Genomic DNA, 22,873 nt, shown 5'->3' on the forward strand with positions numbered 1-22,873 from the left:
TTGTTAAATGCAAAGAGCTTCAGTTTCTCATCCAATATACCAAACTCTTACACCACAATGTAGATTCAAACTGTTTAACCACATTGGTAAATCAACCAAACTAAAGTTCATACACAAATACAGACAGATTCTTGTGGACTGAAAAAATGAAGTGGCCAGCTTGACTCCGAAATCGGAACAGGCCAAACTGTTAAACAATGGAGAATCAATCTGGCCAAATTGTTAAAGAATGGAGAATCAATTAAACTAAGCTCGAATAGGCTACTTGACACCAGATGCAAGGCTAAAAGACACCTCTATAGGTTGCTTCATTTAGACTCCTCACTCGGAATTATCTTCAAACTATAGCTTCATACAGATCTTGGCTATGTAGTCCCAAACAAAAATTCAAGAGGACATGGGGTTGATATTGCGAGAAACACAATTTCACAACCTGGCTTTCAAGAGATTATGGTAACAGAAGTACTAGAGAGCACATCAAGCAAAATCTCCTGTTGCACAATTGCACCTTGAATATGGAAGGAGGAAGGAGTTGCTTATTTCTCAAATCAAGGATATATGGAATCATCTTCATGGAATACCTTCCACAAGTAAAACTTTAATTTTAATTTTATTCCACTTCATTCACCCCACTCCATTTATCATTAGGTACCCAAACAGAGTCATAGGGCCTACAATTATGCACACGAAACACATTAAGCATTTTAACATTTCATCAAAGGTAGGCTTCATCTTTGCACACAAGATTACTGTTCTTTCTAATCCTAAAAAAAGAAACTTAAAGAAATAGGTACTTATAGTTATAGAAATGATCGTGACAGACAAAACCAAAAATAGCTGAAGCAATTACTAATCATATCATATGTACTTGCAGTAAAATCCTACATGAGAACATGTCTAAGAACAATTTCTTACATAAGACTTGCTCAACATAAGTTCCTCTAAAAGCAATTGAACAGAAGATCAAAAGATGTAACATTTGTTATTTAAGCCAATCCTCACAAACAAATCAGAACACCACAACATGTTAAAGTACAAGAGTATAGAAGACTTCATACTAACATTCTCAGGAAACAGAGTAAAACCTGATCTATGCTTCACTTCCACCTGCAGGGCCAACAAGAACGCCTTGAGCAGTGCCTTCCTTCCTACCGGATTCATCCTTCACCTCTGCATCAGCCTTCCTTATCCTGATTTTATATTTAGCCTCAAACTCAACAATCTCCTTTTTCTTCTTTTCCAATGCTTCATTGAGCCTGCTAATAACTTCTTCGAGTCCCTCTTTGTTGCGCAGCACCGCAGGCAAGACCTCCTTCACAGTCCTCTCGACCAGAACACCCCCAATCATTCGATAGCATCGCCTAGAGGGATTGAGCGGCTGAATGGCATTAACTACCAGCGAGTGCTCGCTAACTTCCATTTCCAGCTCGGTGATTTTCGAGTGAATTTGGTTGAGTTCAGACCTCATTGCCGCATATATATTCGCAACTGCTTGTTCATTAACTGGCTCCCTGTGATCAATACCTTCAGCTTTACCAGCCATAGTTCTAGACATATGTAAAAGAACAAAAATAAAAAATCTCATCAGGTTAAAGAAACAAGAATGCCTTAAGAAACTAATCAAGATTAATTAGCAGCATTTTCAAACAATAAATAGCATTTACCAAACTGAGAAAATGACACTAGTAGTAATTTCTCTAGATTCAATCACAAACTAAATTTAAAAATAAAAAATGAGAGAGAGAAAACTGACACAGTTGTGAGAATGTGATCTTTAAGCAGAAGCAAGCTACTAGAAATTATGAACGTTAAAATGCATAAAATGAAAGCATTCAGTTACTTGTTTTTAATCCGTACGTTCCCCGAAAGAAGAAGATGATATAGCTAACGCCACCGGTGGGAATACAATCTGCGTCGCCGGAGATTACGTGCTGAGAACAGAAGATGAAAGGGTCAAAGATATATTGGGAGAATAAGAGAAGAGAAGGAATTGAGAGAAAATAGAAAACCTAACAGTGGTCTGCGTGCTGTGGAGCAGCCGAGCAGGTAAGTGGGGACTGGAGTAGTCTCTGCTTGTGTTCCGTTTGAGCCTTTTGGGCCGTCTGGGCCTTTTGGGCCATTTTGGACCGTATGTGCCACTTTAAGCATTTGGCCCAATTTGTATGTAGTTGTCCTAAAATGACCCAATGGATTTTATTCAAGGGACCTGCTAGTCTGCTACACATACAAGTAAAAAAGGCTTACAAGCCTTACAAGTTAACTCAGCACAATAACTTATCCACGCGCACTCATTCTCTTTGAATGGAGCGTCAACCCACGCGCGTCACTCAAACGGTTACTCTTTGGAATAAGCGCTCGTCATGGCTAACTCTTCCTCTTCTCCTTCAAACAAAACACAAACCACAAAGTTTCGAGCAACATTCCAAAGTGAAGAGACATTATTCAAGGTCGAACTCGTCGCAAAGATAGAACTCTCCATCAACAATCTTCAGAAAAAACGAAGAAATATTATTCAAGGTACATTACTATTTTACTCATCTTGTACATTTTTCACATTTCTGTTTCTGATTTCGAAATCGAAGAACTAGGTTTTACTGTTCTTCTATGTTCTTCTAGGTTTTACTGATCTTTTTGTTCTAAATTTCATATCACTGTTTTTACTGTTCTTCTTATTCTAGGTTTTACTCTTCTTGTAAGTTCCTCTAGGTTTTACTGTTCTTCAAAATGGTTCTAGGTTTTACTGTTCTTCTTGTTCTAGTTCTTTTCATAACTGATTTTTCGCTGTATATTGCTTAATTTGTTGGGTGTATATGGTTGATTGTTGGGTGTATATGGCGTAATTTGTTGGGTGTATATTCCTGAACTCATATCATGTAATATAATCAACTGTTGCAACTGTCCTAATATTGTTTGTCCTTGGTGTATATTGCTTGACATTGTAATATTGCTTGAGCTTGTATATTTATCCATGTTTCGGTGAATTGAACATAATTTTGAACTGATCTAATTAAATACTTATGAAATTGGTTTGGGTGTATGTGCCTGATCTAAGTTTTTATCGTTCATCTTGTTTTAGCTTTTACAGTTCTTCTTGTTCTAGTTCTTCTCCTAACTGATTTTTGTGTGTATATTGCGTAATTTGTTGGGTGTATATGGCATAATGTGTTGGGTGTATATTTCTGAACTCATATAATTTAATATAGTCAACTGTTGCAAATGTTCTAATACTGCTTGTCCTTGACTGTATATTGCTTGACATTGTAATATTGTTTGAGCTTGTATATTTATCGATGTTTGAGTCAATTGAACATCATTTTGAACTGATCTCATCAAATACTTATGAAATCGGTTTGTGTGTATCTGATTGATCTATGAGTGTATCTGACTGATATCTATGGGTGTATTTTTTATTGCAGTAAAAATGGAAGGCAAAAAATAAGCTGTAAAAAATGTAAGAACAAATATATGTCTTCTATTCCATGAAATGAATCAAGACAAAGCTGAAGCCATTAGCAGAAGTCATGCAATAAGACTGTCCAGACCATCCTCATTGTTATTGAGTCCATTTTGTCAGATAGATTCTAATGATATTGACACTGATTAATGTAACTGTTATATACTCTTGTAAGAAATTGAACACATGCTGTAAATATATTTGATCCAATTATAAGTAAAATTTTTTTTCCATAATTAAACTCTCTCTGGTGTATTGAAAATGTCTGATTTACAGGTACTATAATATGAAAGAAAATATCAAACCAAATATACACCCATAACCTGACATTTTACACCCAAAGAATGTTGATTATACACCCAAACATCTATTCCCCTTGATGATTTATCCATAAAAACCCTAAACCATAAACCCTAAACACTAAACACTAAACACTAAACCCTAAAAACCTAAACCCTAAACCCTAAACACTAAACACTAACCCTAAAAACCTAAACCCTAAACCCTAAAACTTAAATCCTAAACCATAAACCCTAAACACTAAACCCTAAACCCTAAAAACCTAAATCCTAAATCCTAAACCCTAAAAACCTAAATCCTAAACCCTAAACCCTAAATCACCCAACCTATTATACACCCAAATCATTGATTTTTACACCCATAATCTCATTTTACACCCAAGGAAAGTTAAATATACACCAGACTCTATCCCCTAATGCTTTATCCCTAAACCCTAAGCCCCTAAACTCTTAAACCCTAAACCCTAAACCCTATACCAAAATAAAAAAACAAACAAACAATAATTTATAATATAAACAGCAGATTCTGAAATATATATATATATATATATATATATATGTAAAATGTCAAACACAAGAAAATTCAAAAATACACTCAAGAAAACTATGGTTTACACCCATATTCTGTAACTATACACCCAAAAAACTATCCACTGTTGCTGGTTCCCTGAACTGATAATTCATAACACGTCCTTGATATTGGCTGAAATTTGGATGCACCACTGATACAGCATGAAAGAGGTTTAACTGGATATAATAAATCTGCAGCCTTGGCATAGTCCTTGTAAAATTTTGCAGCATCTTCAAGGTTTTTAAAAGTCATTCCTACCTTGGGAACAAGTTGCTCATCAACAACAGAGAGAGACTGCAAAATACAACATGTTAAAAACAAGAAAATACTATAGAATTTCTGTACCTTATAAAAAAAATAACAATCAAAGTAACATACACCCAAGGACTCCTGATATACACCCAAACGACAACAAGTCAATTAAAAATAACAAGCAAAACTATAAACTGTAAATACACCCAAACCTCCATAAAAATACACCCAAAAAGTTCTTATCTACACCCAAACGTCTGCTATAAATTGCAGATAATTAATAAAAACTAATACATTAGATTCAATCCACAGATTATGTTCACGCATTAATTTCACAGTCTAGCTTCACGAATTATTCAGCTAGACAATCAAAATTAACTGAAACTAAATCAAACCTCAGGAACTTCGTTCGATTCAAATTCAAAATCCACTTCGCTGTGATTGAGCTGACAATCTGAGATTGAATCCACTTTGCCGTGATTGCGCTAACAATCTGAGGTTGAATCATTCATTATCTTCAAAAGGACTTCAAAATTTGATTTTAGAAACCAGAAAATCAAAATAAAACGAAGCTAGCATTACAGTTTGCAAAACTCAGGCGAATGACGAAGACCAAAGAAGTGATAAACGCAGAAGAAAGAAGGATCCAAAAGATGAGGGAAGAACGCGAGAAGGAGAACGAATAAACTTGGCAAGAGATTCAAAGAAGGTAAGGAAATCTTTTGAAGATTGGAAGAGAGATATTCGCGCGTTAATTGATTTTGATTGAAACTAAAGTCTGTTATATAACGCGTGACTTGTACGTATGAATTGTAGCGCATTCAGAATTTTAGTAAGTTCTGCACTTATAAGCCTTGTAAATGCTAATTGCTTGTATGCTAAGATTAATTCTTTATTCAATTTACAGCAAATTCACAAAGAAAGAGGAGCATTGTTCTTAATTGGTGTCCATAGCATTTGGATGCAAAGAAACAAGTTGATATTTGAAGAACAAAATCACTGGCCAGAAAGTACACAAAAAAAAATTGCTCACCAGAAGCTCCTGCTTGTGAGTCCCAGTGCCAATGGGTGGAGTACCTCGCCGCACAAGCACCGGCCACGACAGCAACCACGGGATCAACCGCGCCTCCTTCAGGGAGCCAAAGCAATGCCGCCTGAAAGTTTCAAGGTGAACGTCGACGCCACATTGGAGCGAATCCGGAGTTGGCACCGTATCGATCACGACGGCATCATTGCGGAAGCTTGTGCCTGCATTTTGGGGCTTGATTTTGCTCTCAACTGTGGTTTTTGGAATATAGTCGTGGAGATAGATAGTAGGGGGTGTATATGGGCTGGGTCACACTGGGGTTTGGCTTAATTCAGACCCGACCCGAAATATAGACTGGGCCTAATTTTTAGATTCTAACCCGATTTTAGACTCTGAAACCTACGCACCTTCGGGCCGGGTGAAAACTGGATAAAAACCGGGTCTTGAGCATGTAAAAATCACCTAATCTCCAACCATTATTTTACAATTCACATAGTAAAATTCACTTAAAAAAATATAACAAGAACCAACCATTCTCTAAAATTAAAACATAACCATAATCAATACTAATATTGTCTAATAACACCAAATATTTAAATCAATACAAATAACACAATATTATACATTAGTCTAAAGTCTTGTGCATTTTAAACATAAAACATTAACTTATAATCTTATAATGACTAATAACACAAAATATTAAGGTTTACAATATTTGAATTCCACATAAAAATAACCATCATCCATCACTAATAACACAAAATATTAATTATGTATGATGACCGAACCATTCGGCCGAGTTCCGGTGACCCGAGTTATAGCCCGGACCGGATCTATTTTTGAGACTTTTACCCAACCCTAGACCCGATAAAATCAGATTAAATTAACCCCTAAAGTGTTTGGAGTCGGACCGAATCTTCGAACCAGACCGGTCTATGTACACCCCCTAATAGATAGTATCATTGTTGCTAATGCACTGCGGGCCACACACACTCAAGATCACATATTTGGACTTTTAATTTCTAATTGTAAGATTATTTTACAATGTTTTATATCTTATCACATTTCGATTTTCAAGAGAAATGCGCTCTTAGCCTCTTACAAGACAAATACTCTGCGGCTAAAAGAAATACCATCAGATACGTTAATCAGGCTGCTATGCATATTTTAGGAATCCCACTTCAATAATATACAGCCGTTTCCAAACAAAAAAAAAAAAAACAAAAAACAAAAAAAAAAATCAAAACAGCACTTAAATTGGTTAGGCTCTTGTCCAAAAAATAAAAGAAATAAAAAAAAATTTTGGTTAGGCTAAATGTATCTCAAATTTAATTTAATAAGAAAAGTATCTTATTTAGTTCAAAGAAAAAAAATGGTTCCTTTTTTTAATGTTTCAGTTTCTTTTTACAAAATAAAAATATAGTTTATCATAATCTTCAAGAATTTAAAAGTATCAATGGTGTTTTAGTAGAGCATTTTAGTCTTAACTATCAGCCCGTCAACTATCATTGTTTGCTAATATGTTCTGTTAAATGATACATTATAATAAACATGTCATATGTGTTGACCAATTAAAACTTGGAATTATCATTATGGATTATCACTGTAACAAATTAATATAACAGGTTAAAACTATAAAGAAACATCACATGTCAATACTATAGATTATATCTTTTAAAAATATATAAGATAATCGAGTATTCTTATTGGATTCGTTTCAGCAAGATTGAATTCGATACTAGTCCAAAAGAGAATGGTTTAATCCAGTTTTATCTTTCCCGTTGAGTACTAGAATAGATTATATTAGATTGATTCGTTTTAATTGGTTAATCATATTATTTGCACTCACTTACACTTAGAGATGATAATGGATATTTATGAGAAGAGAATTTTTTTTCTCATTCTCATTTAGAAAATTGCCCCCTGTTCCCGCCCTATTCCGTCATGGATCCTCGTTTATTTCCCTCGAAGGCATCACCTACGAATATCTATGGATACTAAACTTTAAAAAATAAAAAAAAATTCAATCATGATAAAATTTTATACAATTCAACTAAAAAGTATAATCAAATTCAATTCAAACCCATTCAATATTACTAAATCCAATTCAACATTATTCAACTAAATATCCAATATATAAACTAAAATAAAACAAAATTAAAAAATTTTTAACATAACAAATCTTAGTCGATAATTATAGTTTGGTGATAGTACTCCCTTAATGTAATAATACAAATTTAAATAATTATTTGGTGCAAATTTAGATATTATGCATATCATTAATTTATTTCTAAAGATCTATTAACAACAAAACAGTCCATACATAAAAAAAAAAAAAAACAGCTAACTCAATCATCAATTCATTGGTTCAGAAATTTATAAATCTATTAACAACAACAAAACAGTTCATACATAAAAAAAACAACAATCTCAATCATCAATTCATTAATTCAAAAATTACTTAAATACTTTTAGCGCAAATGAGTGAAATTACACTATAATTGTCATCTTATCTAAACAATTAAGACAATGTGACATACTAATGTATTATGTTAAGGGAGGTAAAATAATGATGGTTAACTAACTCTTGAAAATTTAAAATGTCCTACAAAATATAATTCAATAAACTATATGATATTATAATGGATATAATGCAATGACTTTTTTTTAAAAAATGAAATAAATAAAAAGAGAAGTTAAACGAAAAAGAGTAGCAACATTAGAGCCCAAGGCAGAAATTATATAGAAAATGCAAAGAATGTGGTCATTGTTTTTAACATGATAATTGACCAATTCATGACTGTGATGTCTTGGCTATCTGAAACTATGGAAAAGGCTTTGAAGTCATGTCAGTTGGATAACAAATCTTACTTTGAGTTGTTCTACTATTTGTGGATGGCAACATTAGTATCATTTTTTTAGAAGAATTCTGTTATTTACTTATTTCTGTTTATTCATTCCCATACTTATTGTCAGTATTTATCCATTATTCTATCCAATGATTAAAAAAAATGTATATTAACATAATATTTATCTTATAATAATGTGACAAAACAACCACATACTAAAGGTATCAATAGTTTTGTTCATTAGTGAAAAGTTGTTCAAACTTTGAACTTAGCGCAATTAATGTCAAAAACACGTCTTTTTCAAAATTACTGTTGTAAAATAACTAAATAAATAAATAAGGAAGAAATAATAAAATAAAGTTTAAATAGAAAATACTATTATCAGTATTTATCAATACTATTATATTACTATAAAGATAATATATTAATATTATATTAGTAGTATGTAAAGAAAGAAAGTAAAGAAGTGATTTATAAAGAAAAAGAGAGAGAGAAAAAGTATTAGCTTTATTATTGATGTGTGTATAAAAGTTTAGATATGTGCCCCTATTTATACATGTATGGGATCTTTATTTTCAACATTCATTAAAGTTCATTCTTTCTTGAGAATGGACATCCACGTTGATCCTTATCACAACACTCTCCCTTGGATGTCCATTTAGAATTATTGTCTCGTTAAAATCTTACTAAAGAAAAACTCAGTGGGAAAAAACCTTAGTGAAGGAAAAAGAGTACAATATCCTTTAGTGATGGGGACTGCCTCATTAAAAACCTTGTCAAGAAAAACCCAATGGAAAAAAAACCTGACCAAGGGAAAAAGAGTACAATCTCCCCCTCTTGCCGACATCATTTAATGTCTCGAAATCGGCGCATCCCAATCTCATGTACCAATCTTTCAAAGGAGGATTTTGGGAGTGACTTTGTGAACAAATCTGCCAAATTGTCACTTGAGCGGATCTGTTGGACATCAATTGTTCCTTGATTTTGAAGATCATGAGTGAAGAAGAATTTGGGAGAAATATGCTTTGTTCTATCACCTTTGATGTATCCACCTTTAAGTTGAGCAATACATGCTGTATTATCTTCAAACAGGACAGTTAGAGCTATCTTCTGATCAATCAGTCCACATGATGATAGAATATATTGGATCATACTCCTCAGCCAAAAACACTCGCGACTAGCTTCATGTATCGCTAGTATTTCAGCATGATTAGAGGATGTTGCAGCAATCGTCTGTTTCGTGGACCTCCATGATATAGCTGTACTACCATATGTGAACAGGTATCCTGTTTGAGATCTCCCTTTATGTGGATCAGACAAGTATCCAGCATCTGCATAGCCAACTAATTGTGACTTGGATCCATAGAGATAAAACAATCCCATATCAACCGTTCCATGAAGATATCGAAAGATTTGTTTGATTCCACTCCAATGTCTTCTGGTTGGAGAGGAACTATACCTTGCTAATAAATTCACAGCAAATGATATATCGGGACGTGTATTATTAGCAAGATACATTAGTGCTCCAATGGCGCTAAGATATGGTACTTCAGGACCAAGGATATCTTCATTCTCTTCTTTAGGACGGAATTGATCATTTTCCACATCCAAAGATCTTACGATCATTGGGATACTTAATGGATGTGACTTATCCATATAAAATCTTTTCAAGATCTTCTCTGTGTATGTCGCTTGCTGAATAAATATTCCATTTTTTGTATGCTCGATCTGCAGGCCGAGACAAAATTTAGTCTTTTCAAGATCTTTCATCTCAAACTCTTCCTTTAGAGTTTTTATAATTGTTGGAATCTCTTCAGGAGTTCCAATGATATTTAAATCATCAACGTACACAGCAATAATAATGAATCTAGATGCAGTTTTCTTTATGAAAATACATGGACAGATATCATCATTCTTGAATCCATTTTTGGTCAGATACTCAGTAAGACGATTATACCACATTCGTCCAAATTGCTTCAGACCATATAAAGATCTTTGCAATTTGACTGAGTATAACCCTTGCGAATATTCATTGGATGGTTTAGATATCTTTAGTCCTTTAGGGACTTTCATATAGATATCCCGATCTAATGAGCCGTATAAATAGGCTGATACCACATCCATTAAATGCATATGTAGTTTATGATATGCAGATAAACTGACCAAATAACACAATGTTATCGCATCCACTACAGGGGAATACATTTCTTCATAATCTATACCGAGCCTTTGTGAAAAACCTTGTGCCACAAGTCGGGCTTTATAGCGCACAACTTCATTTTTCTCATTTCGTTTTCTCACAAATACCCACCTGTATCCAACAGGTTTTACATCTTCTGGTGTACGGACTACAGGTCCAAAGACTTCACATTTTGCAAGTGAGTCTAACTCAGCCTTCATGGCTTCTTTCCATTTTGACCAATCATTCCTTTGTCAACATTCTTCGACTGATCTTGGCTCAAGATCCTTACTTTCATGCATGATATTCAATGCCACATTATATGCAAATATTTCATTGACAATTGTCTTATTTCGGTCCCATTTCTCTCCTGTAAAGACATAATTTATCGAGATCTCGTTATTTTCACAATTTTCAGGTACCTGAATGTCTTCTGGCGTTATATAAGAATTTTGGACAACTGCATGTGTTTTTACTATGTCCTTTTCAACATAAATAGTATTTACCTCTTTTCTCTTTCGAGAATTTTTATCTTTGGAACCGATAGGCCTACCACGCTTCTGGCGTGTATTTGCTTCAGTGGCAATTTGTCCAACTGGGACATCAATTTGAATTGGGACATTTTCTGCCCTACCACGCTTCTGGCGTGAATTTGCTTCAGTAGCTACTTGTCCTACTGGGACATCAATTCGAATTGGGGCATTTTCCGCTGGTATATAAGATTTGGTTATCCTCTTTGTATCGGAAAATACATCAGGCAATTCATTTGCTATTCTTTGCAAATGTATAATCTTTTGAATTTCTAGTTCACATTACCCTAATCGAGGATCTAAATGCATCAGCGATGATGCATTCCAATTAAGTTCCTTTTCAGGAAGCTTATTCTCCCCCTAATGTTGGAAATTTTGATTCATCAAAATGACAATCCACAAACCAGGCTTTAAATACATCTCCAGTTTGTATCTCAAGATACCTCACTATAGAGGGAGAATCATATCCAACATATATCCCCAATTTTCTTTGGGGTCCCATTTTGGTGCCATTAGGTGGTGCAATGGGAACATATATCGCACATCCAAATATTCTTAAATGGGAGACATTTGGCTGCTGACCAAAAGCTAATTGCATAGGAGAGAATTGATGGTAATTCGTTGGCCTCAATCGAATAAGTGCTGCGGCATGTAAAATAGCATGCCCCCAAACCGAGGTTGGGAGATTTGTTCTCATAAGCAAGGGTCTAGCAATTAATTGGAGGCGCTTAATAAGTGATTCTGCTAACCCATTTTGTGTGTGAACATAAGCTACTGGATGTTCAACACTTATTCCATTAGCCATACAATAAGCATCAAAAGCTTGGGAAGTAAATTCACCAGCATTATCAAGACAAATTACTTTGATTGGATTTTCTGGAAATTGTGCTTTTAATCGAATAATTTGAGCCAGTAATCTCGCAAACGCCAGGTTGCGAGAAGATAATAAGCACACATGTGACCATCTTGAAGATGCGTCTATTAGGACCATAAAATATCTAAAAGATCCACATGGTGGATGAATAGGTCCACATATATCACCTTGAATCCTTTCTAGGAATTCAGGGGACTCAAATCCAATCTTTACTGGTGATGGCCTTAAAATTAACTTCCATTGAGAACATGCAGCACAACAAAATTCACTAGATTTAAGAATCTTCTGGTTCTTTAGTGAATGTCATGAGAGTTTTCAATAATTCTCTTCATCATGGTTGTTCCCGGATGACCCAATCTATCATGCCAAATTATGAATTCATTTGGGCTAGTAAACTTCTGGTTTACAATGGCATGTGATTCAATTGCACTAATTTTGGTATAATACAACCCAGACGAAAGTGAGGATAATTTTTCTAATATAACTTTCTTATTTGAATGATGAGTTGTGATACATAAATACTTATGATTTTTCCCATTCATTGTCTCAACATGATATCCATTTCGGCGAATATCTTTGAAACTCAACAAGTTCCTAAGGGACTTGGTAGATAATAGTGCATTATTTATTATAAATTTTGTTCCTCCAAGAAACAAAAGTATAGCTCTTCCGGAGCCTTCTATCACATTGCTCGAGCCAATAATAGTATTAACATATTCATCTTTTGGCACAAGATGGGTAAAATATATATTACTTTTAAGAATAGTGTTTGCACTATCCGCAAGGCAAATATCTTCAGAATATGTCCTTGCCATTTTCTTCAAATAATAATAATAATAATAATAATAATAAAATGAACAAAAGTGCATACACAGTAAAAATTATTCACATGAATACTTAACAAACACACATATTAAACTATTCCATCATTGATCGAATGGCCAACATTCCCTTCAAGATCCTCAAAGAAATTAGATACATCATAATGAGTGGTGGAATTTTCATAATTTGAAACAAAATTTGTTTCCTTTCCTTTGTTATCATTTTTTAAGGATGCTTGATAAAAATTAACTAGGCGCCTTGGGATACGACAGGTACGTGACCAATGGCCCTTTCCACCACAACAGAAGTATTTATCCTCAATTGATTTACTTTGCACATTGTTTCTTTCTTTATCCCACTTCTGGTGAGATCCTTTCTTGTGAACATAATTTTTTTTCCTTCCATAATTTTTCTTGCTATTAAAACCTTGCTATTTACCTCTTCTGTAGTTATGATTTGCCGCATTTACTTCAGGAAATGGGGTGGCACCAACTGGGTGCGCTTCATGATTTCTTAAAAGTAACTCATTATTGCGTTCTGCAACTAGAAGGCAAGAAATTAACTCAAAATATTTTTCTTTTAAAATCCTTTTTCTCGATACTGCTGCTGCAGGAGCATATTCGAGACATGAAAGGTCGAGAAAGTTTTCTCTAACATATCGAGCTTGAGGAAGTATCACCGTCTTTTGATGATTATACCTTTTTTTAAGGTCTTTCCACAGATCTGCAAGATCTTTTAATGTGGTTCATTTTTCAATCATACTTCAAGATGACGACGGAGGAAAAATATGGCTTTGGCTTTATCCTTTTGGGATGTATTATTTTCAGCCTTAATGATATCTTCAAGATCCATTAAATCAAGATGGATTTTAGCATCTACTATCTATGATAAATAATTATTTCCAGATATATCAAAAGCATTATATTCAAGATGAAAAAGCTTTGACATAATAAAAATTTGTTACCTGAAGTCTTCCTAAAATTTCATTAGAGCTTTGTGCTGATAACGTGTTGTAAAATAACTAAATAAATAAATAAGGAAGAAATAATAAAATAAAGTATAAATAGAAAATACTATTATCAGTATTTACCAATACTATTATATTACTATAAAGATAATATATCAATATTATATTAGTAGTATGTAAAGAAAGAAAGTAAAGAAGTGCTTTATAAAGAAAGAGAGAGAGAGAAAAAAATATTAGCTTTATTATTGATGTGTGTATAAAGGCTCAGATATGTGTCCCTATTTATACATGTATGGGGTCTTTATTTTCAACATTCATTAAAGTTCATTCTTTCTTGAGAATGGACATCCACGTTGATCCTTATCACAACAATTACTACCAATGTTGACAAAGAAAAGCTTATCGCCTCTAAAAAATGTTCAGACATTTCAATTTTGAAATGCACACGTGTATAAGAACAAATTTGACTGGTTAGCTATTGGAGCATCATGGTTCATGATAAAGAAGAATTGATGATACAAAGGAAAGAATCCCAATTCCCTTTCCCTTTTCCCTCTTCCTTTCCTCTTTCCCTTTTTCATTTCCGAATTTCAGTGGTTCCAATTAACAGCAACAGCAGCAATCAACAATCACAGCAAACTGCCAACAACAAAAGCAACAATCACAACAACAACTACACCTAAATTAATCTTATAATTACAAGAAAGACCTAAGGAGATTCATTCAGTGTTTTCGTGGACAGTTTACCAGCGGATATCTCAAAACGCGAGTTTTTTGGGTTATTCTCTTGGACGGGACGGATCAACGACATATACCTCTCAAGAAAGACGAGAAATGGGAAGATCTACCTATTTGCCTTCATACGATATACTACGAAGGGAGGAGCGCTGAAGGCTATTGCTGAAATGAATCACATGCTGTTAAGGGGGAAAGAGCTTTATGTAGGGGAGGCTAAGTATAGGAGGGATGCTTCTAAGGGACGAAGAGTGGCAGAGGTGGTGGCGGAGGGAAGGCCACACCACCGCCAGGCTAAGGTCAATAACGCGGTAAGGGAGCACACAGTTGGGATCCAGCCATCTCCAAACATGGTGCAGGGGCAGGCCGAGTGCTCTAGATATTGCAACACATGCCATAGAGGAGGATTCCAAGAAAATGGGGGCAATGTTGCTGAAAGCCTCTGTTGCCAAGACCAATCTCGAATGGCTGCAAAGGAGTGTGATTGGGAGTACTGTGAGACCAATTGACTTCAGACTATTGAATGAACTCAGCAGGAAGGCTTGGCCTCACGTTGTTAAAATCTGTGAGCTGGGGAGGTATAAGGCATTGCTGATATTTGAGAGTACAAAGAGTGCGGAGGAGGCGTTGGAGGGTTGTGGGGATGGCCGCTGGCAGTTTTTCCATAGTATGTGCCGTTGGAATGATCAGGAACAGAGTGTGAGGAGAAGAGTGTGGATTAAGTGTTCTGGCGTTCCACTACATGCCTGGTCCGAGGATACTTTTCGTGCGATTGGTAGCCAGTGGGGTGAGGTTGTGGCTTGTGCTAACGTTACAGCCCCAAGTTTGTCGCTCCGGGCTGGTCGCATGCTGATCGATACTTGGAGGGTGGCATCTATTTCGGAAAGGTTTTATTTAACTGTAGGGTCAACGGAGTTTGAGGTAATTGCTGAGGAACTTGGCAGTGATGAATATGGCTCTTTGGAGGGGGTGGTGGTGACTGATGTGATGCCAGGGGTTGCTGGGAGCATGGAGGGCATTAGCAGTACTCGAAATCCGATGAAGAGGGAGTGGTTGGGTCCGGCGGCTGAGGAGGTAGCCTTGCCGCATAGGATGGAAGGGGATCCAGAGGGCAGAAGCGTAATTACGGCCGATATTTTGGATGAATGGAGCAACGGTTCTTTGAATTCAAATTCTGTAACGGCCAAGAATACGGTTGCTGATCTCAGGGGAGGAAGGGCTGAGATTGAAGAAGATGCGTCAGAGAGGACTCAGTCGTGGGACTTTAATGCGGACCGGGTGGTTGCTGTGGGAGAAATCACAAGCCAGATTTGTTTGGGCTCTAATAGCTCTAAGGCCCAGCTTGTTTACTCTAAGCCAAAGGGGGCAACGTTGGGCTTGACTTCCCGAGGCCCATGTACTCCTCATGCTGGTTCCGTGAAGGGGATGCGGATTGGGCCTGTTGCGAAGCGGGTTGTGGGTAATGCGGAGGGAGGATCTCAATCGGGTAGGTATGGGAGTGGTGATCCGTTTACATTGGGCGATGAGGCTGGGGGAGGAGACCACGGCGGCGTGGTCAGGTGTGATGCGGGGAGGAGAAGAGACGCAGATTGGGGCTTCGCCTTGGTGAGTACGACGATGACTGTGGAGGCGGATGCTCACCCTGGGTCGCCGCACATGATGATGGGGATGGGTGGCGTGTGCAAGGCTGTTGACGTCGCGGGTGAGGTTGCTGAGGGAGACCTGGGCCGAGACACAAACCTGGCCGGGGAAGGTGAGGCGAGTCTGGGGGCACAGGGGTTGAGCGGGGCACCGGTGAGGGAGGTAGGCAGTGCTCTCGCGTGAGGGATGGTGCTGATGATGCCGCGGCTGGTGGAGGGAGGAGGGGCAGTGGATCTCGTTGGGGGGAATCCAGGTCGTGCAGGGGATGGCACTGGTTCTTTTGAGGTCAGCGGCAAGGGAGTGTCGCGCTCTCCGTTGGAAGGGGATGGGGCTAGCTTGGGAGATGAGTTGGCAGAGGGCAGGGACAGTGGCTGTCAGGGAGAGTTAGATACTGGTGTTCAGGGGAGAGTTTCAGCGGGTGTGCAAGGGGCCCCTCCTGATGCAGCGAGCGAAGCTGAGACGGAAACATCAGAGAACAAATGGACAGCTGATATGCAAGAAAACTGAAAAGCCTGGAAGCTTGCAGTAGAATCTGGAGCGGTGCAGTATGATGAGGAAGATGACATCATGGCCATTCTACAAGCACAGAATGAGTTAATTGAGCAGAAAAAAAAACAGGCTAAGCGAAAGGAGAAAGCACGGAGGAGTCGGCCGAAGAATCGGAAAAAGGTGTGTATAAGTGCTATACGATGATTTTTAGTTCTTGGAATATTAGGGGATTGAAGGGGGTTGGTAAACTAAGTATGATTAAGAATTTTCGGAGAAAGTTTAATGTGCATATGCTAGGCTTGATAGAGACTAAGACAGAGATGGTGACAAATTTTGATATAGCGCAACTGTGGGGAAATGGCGCAGTTAAATGGGAGTTAGTTGGTTCGGTTGGTGCTGCGGGGGGACTGTTATTAATGTGGGACGACATGGTATTTCGGATGAACAACTGTTATAAAGGGGCTCGCTGGATATGCTTGGAAGGTGTGCTGCTAAAAACTAACTTTTCCTGTGCTTTCTGTCTAGTTTATGGGCCACATGAAAGGGCAGAAAAACTCATTTTGTGGGAAGAGTTGAGCTTCCTATCTGGGTTATGCCAAGTACCGTTCTGTTATATGGGGGATTTTAACGAGGTAACTCATGTAGAAGAGAGAAAGGGTGCTACCTCTTTAACAGTGTCCGCAGAAGAGTTTAAATCGTGGATACAGGATATAGAGTTAGTGAACTTGGCAATAACTGATCGCTTATTCACCTGGTTCAGAGGGCAATCATGTAGCCGCATTGATAGGGGACTGGTTAGTTTAGAGTGGCTAGAAGAGTTTCCTGATACAAGACTGAGAGGGAGACCTAGAGGGTTATCAGACCATTGCCCAATGATCTTGGAGGTTACCCGGATTAGCAGGGGACCAAGACCGTTTCGGAGCTTGGATTCGTGGTTTACCCATGATGGGTTCTTGAGAATGGTGAAGGAGGAGTGGAGGAACTTGGGGGAGGGACAGTTCATTGATAAACTAAAGGCTCTGACGACTCCACTGAGCAGATGGCATAGAGCCAATTTTGGGAATATGGACCAAAGGATTACACAGCTGGAGGATGAAATTAAGAAAGTAGATGACATGGTAAGTACTGGCACGGCTGATGGGACTATTGAAGCAAGAAGGAGAGCGTTGGTAAGCTTCTGTAGAAAATGGTATATCAGGAAGGAGCTTCATTGGAAGCAAATGTCCAGATCGCGGCACGTGAAGAAAATGGATAAAAATACCCGCTACTTCCACAATCTAGCCTCAGCACGAAGAAGGTCAAATAGGATTGATTCCTTAATGGTTAATGGGAGGTTGATAAGGAACCAGGCGAGGATCAAGACGGCTATTCGAGACTTCTATAAGGGGTTGTACCACCAGGAGACATCGCCTGTGATTGGGTTCAGGGACGGGCTTGTAAAGCAGATCAACGAGGAAGAGGCACTGGAGCTAGAGATGTTGCCAACTGTTGAAGAAATAAAGGAGGCAGTGTGGGATTGTGAGTCAACAAAGGCGCCAGGTAGTGATGGGTACAACATGAACTTCATAAAAAAATGCTGGGATGACTTAGGAAGGGAGTTCACTGATGCGGTGCTAGGCTTCTTCCTATCGGCTACACTTCCTAGAGACTCGAATGTTACGTGGGTGACGTTAGTGCCAAAGTTTACTGGAGCCAGAGAAATAAAGGACCTCAGGCCGATTAGTATGGTGGGGTGTGTCTATAAGGTCATATCCAAGGTGTTGGTTAGGAGGATGCGAAAGGTAATGCCGGGGTTGGTAGGAGAGACTCAGAGCGCCTTCGTTAAGGGCAGGAAAATTCATGATGGGGCCCTGATCGCCTGTGAAACAGTGCACTGGCTAAAAACACGAAAAAAGAGCGCCGCAATAATAAAGCTGGACTTCCAAAAGGCTTATGATAGAGTCAAGTGGGGCTTTGTGGATATTGTCTTGCAGAAGATGGGGTTTAGCCAGAGGTGGAGAGGTTGGATAAAGGAGTGTGTCACCACTGCATCTATGTCACTACTTGTCAATGGATCACCTTCGAAGCCTTTCAAAATGAAACGGGGTCTACGGCAAGGTGACCCGTTGTCCCCATTTCTGTTCGTGTTAGTTGTGGATGTTTTGCATCGAATGATTGGAGAGGCGGTGAGGAATGGCTGTATAACTCCGTTACTGCTTGGTAGAGATAATATTGAGTTGTCTCACTTGCAGTTTGCAGATGATACTATTCTTTTCTGTCCGCCTGATGAGGGGACCATCAGGAATTATCATCGGCTACTCAGATGCTTTGAGCTCATGTCGGGATTGGCCATTAATTTTGAAAAGTCCAGCCTTATACCGATCAACTGTGAGAGGATGTGGGTCCGGAGGATGTGTCGGTTACTGGGTTGTAAAGAGGCTTCATTACCAGTCAGATATCTGGGCATTCCCCTGGGAGCAAATCCGAGACTGGTTAAGACATGAAAACCGGTGATTGATAAGGCGGAAGACAAACTGAGTTTGTGGAAAGCAAAAACTCTTAACAAAGTAGGTAAGTTGGTCCTAATTAAGGCGGTTCTTAGTAGCTTGCCGATTTACTACCTCAGTTTATATAAGATGCCAAAGACAGTGGCAGAGAAGCTGATTTCCCTGCAACGACGGTTCCTGTGGAGTACTGAGGATGGGAGATACGGGGTACCGCTCGTGAAGTGGGAAGTGGTTATGGCTCCAAAGAAGGCAGGTGGGTTGGGAGTTGGGGATGCGGTGATTCGAAATACTGCATTGCTGTTTAAGTGGTGGTGGAGGTTCTCGAAAGAAGACTGTCCCTTATGGAAGAAAGTGGTGTGCTCTTGTAATAATATGCATCCTACAAGAATGGTGGGAGGACAGCCTACTCCCACGCGAGGGGGTCCTTGGAAGGATATATGCCAGCTACAAGTTAGTAAGCCGGGGCTGAGAGATCAGATGATCAGTGGGTTGTCGATGGAGTTAGGGAATGGCAGAACAATCCGAGTCTGGGAGGATAGATGGCTACCGGCTGGAGTATTGAAAGATATGTTTCCTAGGCTTTTCTCGGTCTCAACTCTTCATGAATCTGTGATAGCAGACTGTGACTTTTGGGACGGGCTAGCGTGGATTTGGAGTTTCCAGTGGAGGAGAGAGTTGTTCCAGTGGGAGTTGGACTTAGTACACCAGTTTCATGAGATCTTACAGTCATTCAAGCTTATAAATGAGCGGGAAGATAGTGTGGTATGGAAATTTGATAAAACAGGTGACTACTCAACAAAGTCCTTTGTGCAAGTGATGCAAGAGGAAGTCCTACCGGAGGAGGTTACCAGCTATAGCTTCACTAGTGCTGTTTGGAAATGATTTGTCCCCCCGAGGGTTGAACTCCTTTCTTGGTTTGCGTTAGTCGGAAGGGTCAACACAAAGGATCGACTGTGCAGATTACGGGTTATTGACCAGCAGGACAATAGGTGTCTTCTCTGTGGTAAGCCTGTGGAAACCGCGTATCATCTGTTTCTTAGTTGTGAGATTACATGGCAGGTGTGGTGTGCTTGGCTAATGGCCTTTCAACAAAGGTGGAGCTTTCCAGGTACTTTGAAGGAACATTTTGAGAGTTGGACGAGCTTTACAGGAAGGAAGGTAGACAGGAAGAGATGGTTCACTGGATTTTTTGCTGTTATCTGGACAATTTGGCTAGAAAGGAATGACAGGCTCTTCCGAAATAAGAGTTCAAGATTAGGGGACATTATTAACAGATCGTTTACGTTCTACGAAGAATGGAGTGGTGCTGAGCGCTTTGGGTGTTGATGGCCGGGTCACAGTGTCTAGGAGTTGTATGTTATCTTGTTTTATTCTTACTATAGCTTTGCTATCTGCTCCACTCTACTGTGTTGAGCTCCCTTTGATTCAAAAAAAATCTTATAATTACAATCACAGCAACAGCGAAATAGAAAATTAATTAGCTTACCAAAAATTCAAAACCTAAATCAACTATTAATGGATAATTTAAATTATAGAAATATTATATTAATAATATTTCTATATATATTTAAATGTATTAATGGATAATTTAGATATACATAGAAATAGTATATTAATAATATTTCTATAATTTAGGATAGAAATGCATTCTAATTTGTTAGGATTGTAAATTATACTTTTTAAGATAGGAAATATTTGATATAGTTTCATATCAAAAGTTGTATATATCTATTTATGACTAATAAAAAAACAAGTTAACTTTTCTATTCTAATAAAGATATACATGAGAATATTCTTAGAATACCGTATTTATACTTAAATTATAGAAATATTATAATATCAACTTTATTATTAGAAGCGGGTTTTTGACTTTTTTTTTTATTTTTTTATTTTTTCAATATTTTGGTAAATTGAAGTAACTCGCTTACATTTCTTCCACATGTAGAGAAAAACCATAAACAGGACAATAGTAACCGCTATTGTCACCAACAGTATAGCCCGTTGTGTTTTCAAGTCTATCATAGAATCTACAGCGACAAAAAAAATAAGAAAACTTCAAAATTGGCACAACCAATAGGTACTGTTCTCTTTCATTTTCTTAATTATCACCAAAGCAATTAAACAAAATCAGAAAAGCAATTAAACAAATACATTTACATATACATAGAAATAATATTTCTATAATTTAAGTATAAATATGGTACTCCAAGAGTACTTCCATATATATTTTTACTAGGATAGAAAATTATGCATTCTAATTTGTTAGGATCGTAAATTATGCTTTTTAAGATAGGAAATATTTGATATAGTTTCATATCAAAAGTTGTATATATATATGTTCATGACTAATAAAAAAATATATTGAATTTTCTATTCTAAAAAAGATATACATGATAGTATTCTTGGAGTACCGTATTTATATTTATTATCAATATAATATTTTTATGTATATCTAAATTATCTATTAATATAGTCACCAAAAAATAAAATTATCTATTAATATCAACTTTATTATTAAAATTATAGTAAACTGGCAAATTAATTAATTGGGTAAAGAAGAAGGCAAGAGATTGTGAACAGAAAAATTGGAAAAGAGGGAACAGGACTCACAATCACTTACTCTTAGTGCAATGTCGAAACAGCGCAACTGCCAACGGAGAGTAGTTCGACAACGGTGACGGTGATGATGTCAGTGGTGGCCTGGGCGGTTGGTAGCGGCCAGAGCAGGGGGACGACGAGAGAGACGGGTTTTTTTTACTTTTTTTTTTTTTTTTCACTTCTTCAGAATTTTGGGAAATTGAAGTAACTGTTATTCAATTACCTGATTAGACTCTTGTTCACAAATAAAAAAATAAAAAAGAATTTGGTTAGGCTAAATGTATCTCAAATTTAATTTAATAAAGAAAAGTATCTTATTCAGTTCAAAAGAAAAAAAAAAGTTTCCTTTTATTAATGATTCAATTTCTTTTTTCAAAATAAAAATATAATTTATCATCATTTTCAAAAAAATTAAAGTATCAGTAGTGTTTTGGTAGAACATTTTAGTCTCAACTATCAGCTGTCAACTACTATTATTTGCTAATATGTTCTGCTAAAATAATACAATATAATAAATATGTCATTTGTATTGACCAACTAAAACTAAGAATTATCATTATAGATTATCACTGTAACAAATAATATAACAGATTAAAATTATAAAGAAACATCACATGTCAACACTATATAGATTATATCTAAATAGTTAAGACAATGTAACATACTAATGTATTATGTTAAGAGAGGTAAAATACAGATATGCTAATAAGATAATGATGGTTAACTAACTCTTGAAAATTTAAAATGTTCTACAAAATATAATTCAATAAACCATACAATATTATCATGGATATAATGCAATGTCTTTTTCAAAAAAATAAAATAAATAAAAAGAGAAGTTAAACGAAGAGTAGCGACATCAGAGCACAAGGCAGAAATTATATAGAAAATGCTAAGAATGTGGTCATTGTTTTTAACATGATAATTGACCAATTTATGACTGTAATGTCTTGGCTATCTGAAACTATGGAAAAGGCTTTGAAGTCATCTCAGTTGGATAACAAACTTTATTTTAATCTGTTTTACCATTTGTTGATGGCAACATTAGTATCATTTTTCTTAGAAGAATTCTGTTATTTACTTATTTCTGCTTATTCATT

The 22,873-nt window shown here is 36.9% G+C and overlaps 1 protein-coding gene across 7 annotated transcripts; it reads right to left on the minus strand.

Moving 5' to 3' along the window:
• On the minus strand, window positions 1–2,052 carry LOC107613758 (prefoldin subunit 2). Of its 7 annotated transcripts, none has more exons than XM_088497598.1 (4): window positions 2,015–2,052; window positions 1,841–1,931; window positions 1,086–1,547; window positions 1–671 (listed from the first exon to the last, which is right to left on the minus strand). In XM_088497598.1, exon 3 carries the CDS (start codon window positions 1,541–1,543, stop codon window positions 1,091–1,093), a length of 453 nt encoding a protein of 150 aa, XP_088353724.1. In that variant the 5' UTR covers window positions 1,544–1,547; window positions 1,841–1,931; window positions 2,015–2,052; the 3' UTR covers window positions 1–671; window positions 1,086–1,090. The 7 variants fall into 7 exon arrangements, with proteins under 7 accessions (XP_088353724.1, XP_088353723.1, XP_020965166.1 ...); XM_088497597.1 differs by having other exon boundaries at window positions 2,010–2,047; XM_021109507.2 differs by having other exon boundaries at window positions 1,858–1,931; window positions 2,015–2,046.
• Window positions 2,053–22,873: the final 20,821 nt, after the last annotated feature.

This window comes from Arachis ipaensis, chromosome B8, assembly GCF_059453495.1.
Source record: "Arachis ipaensis isolate K30076 ecotype BB chromosome B8, ASM5945349v1, whole genome shotgun sequence".
In the NCBI taxonomy this organism is placed as follows: Eukaryota; Viridiplantae; Streptophyta; class Magnoliopsida; order Fabales; family Fabaceae; genus Arachis; species Arachis ipaensis.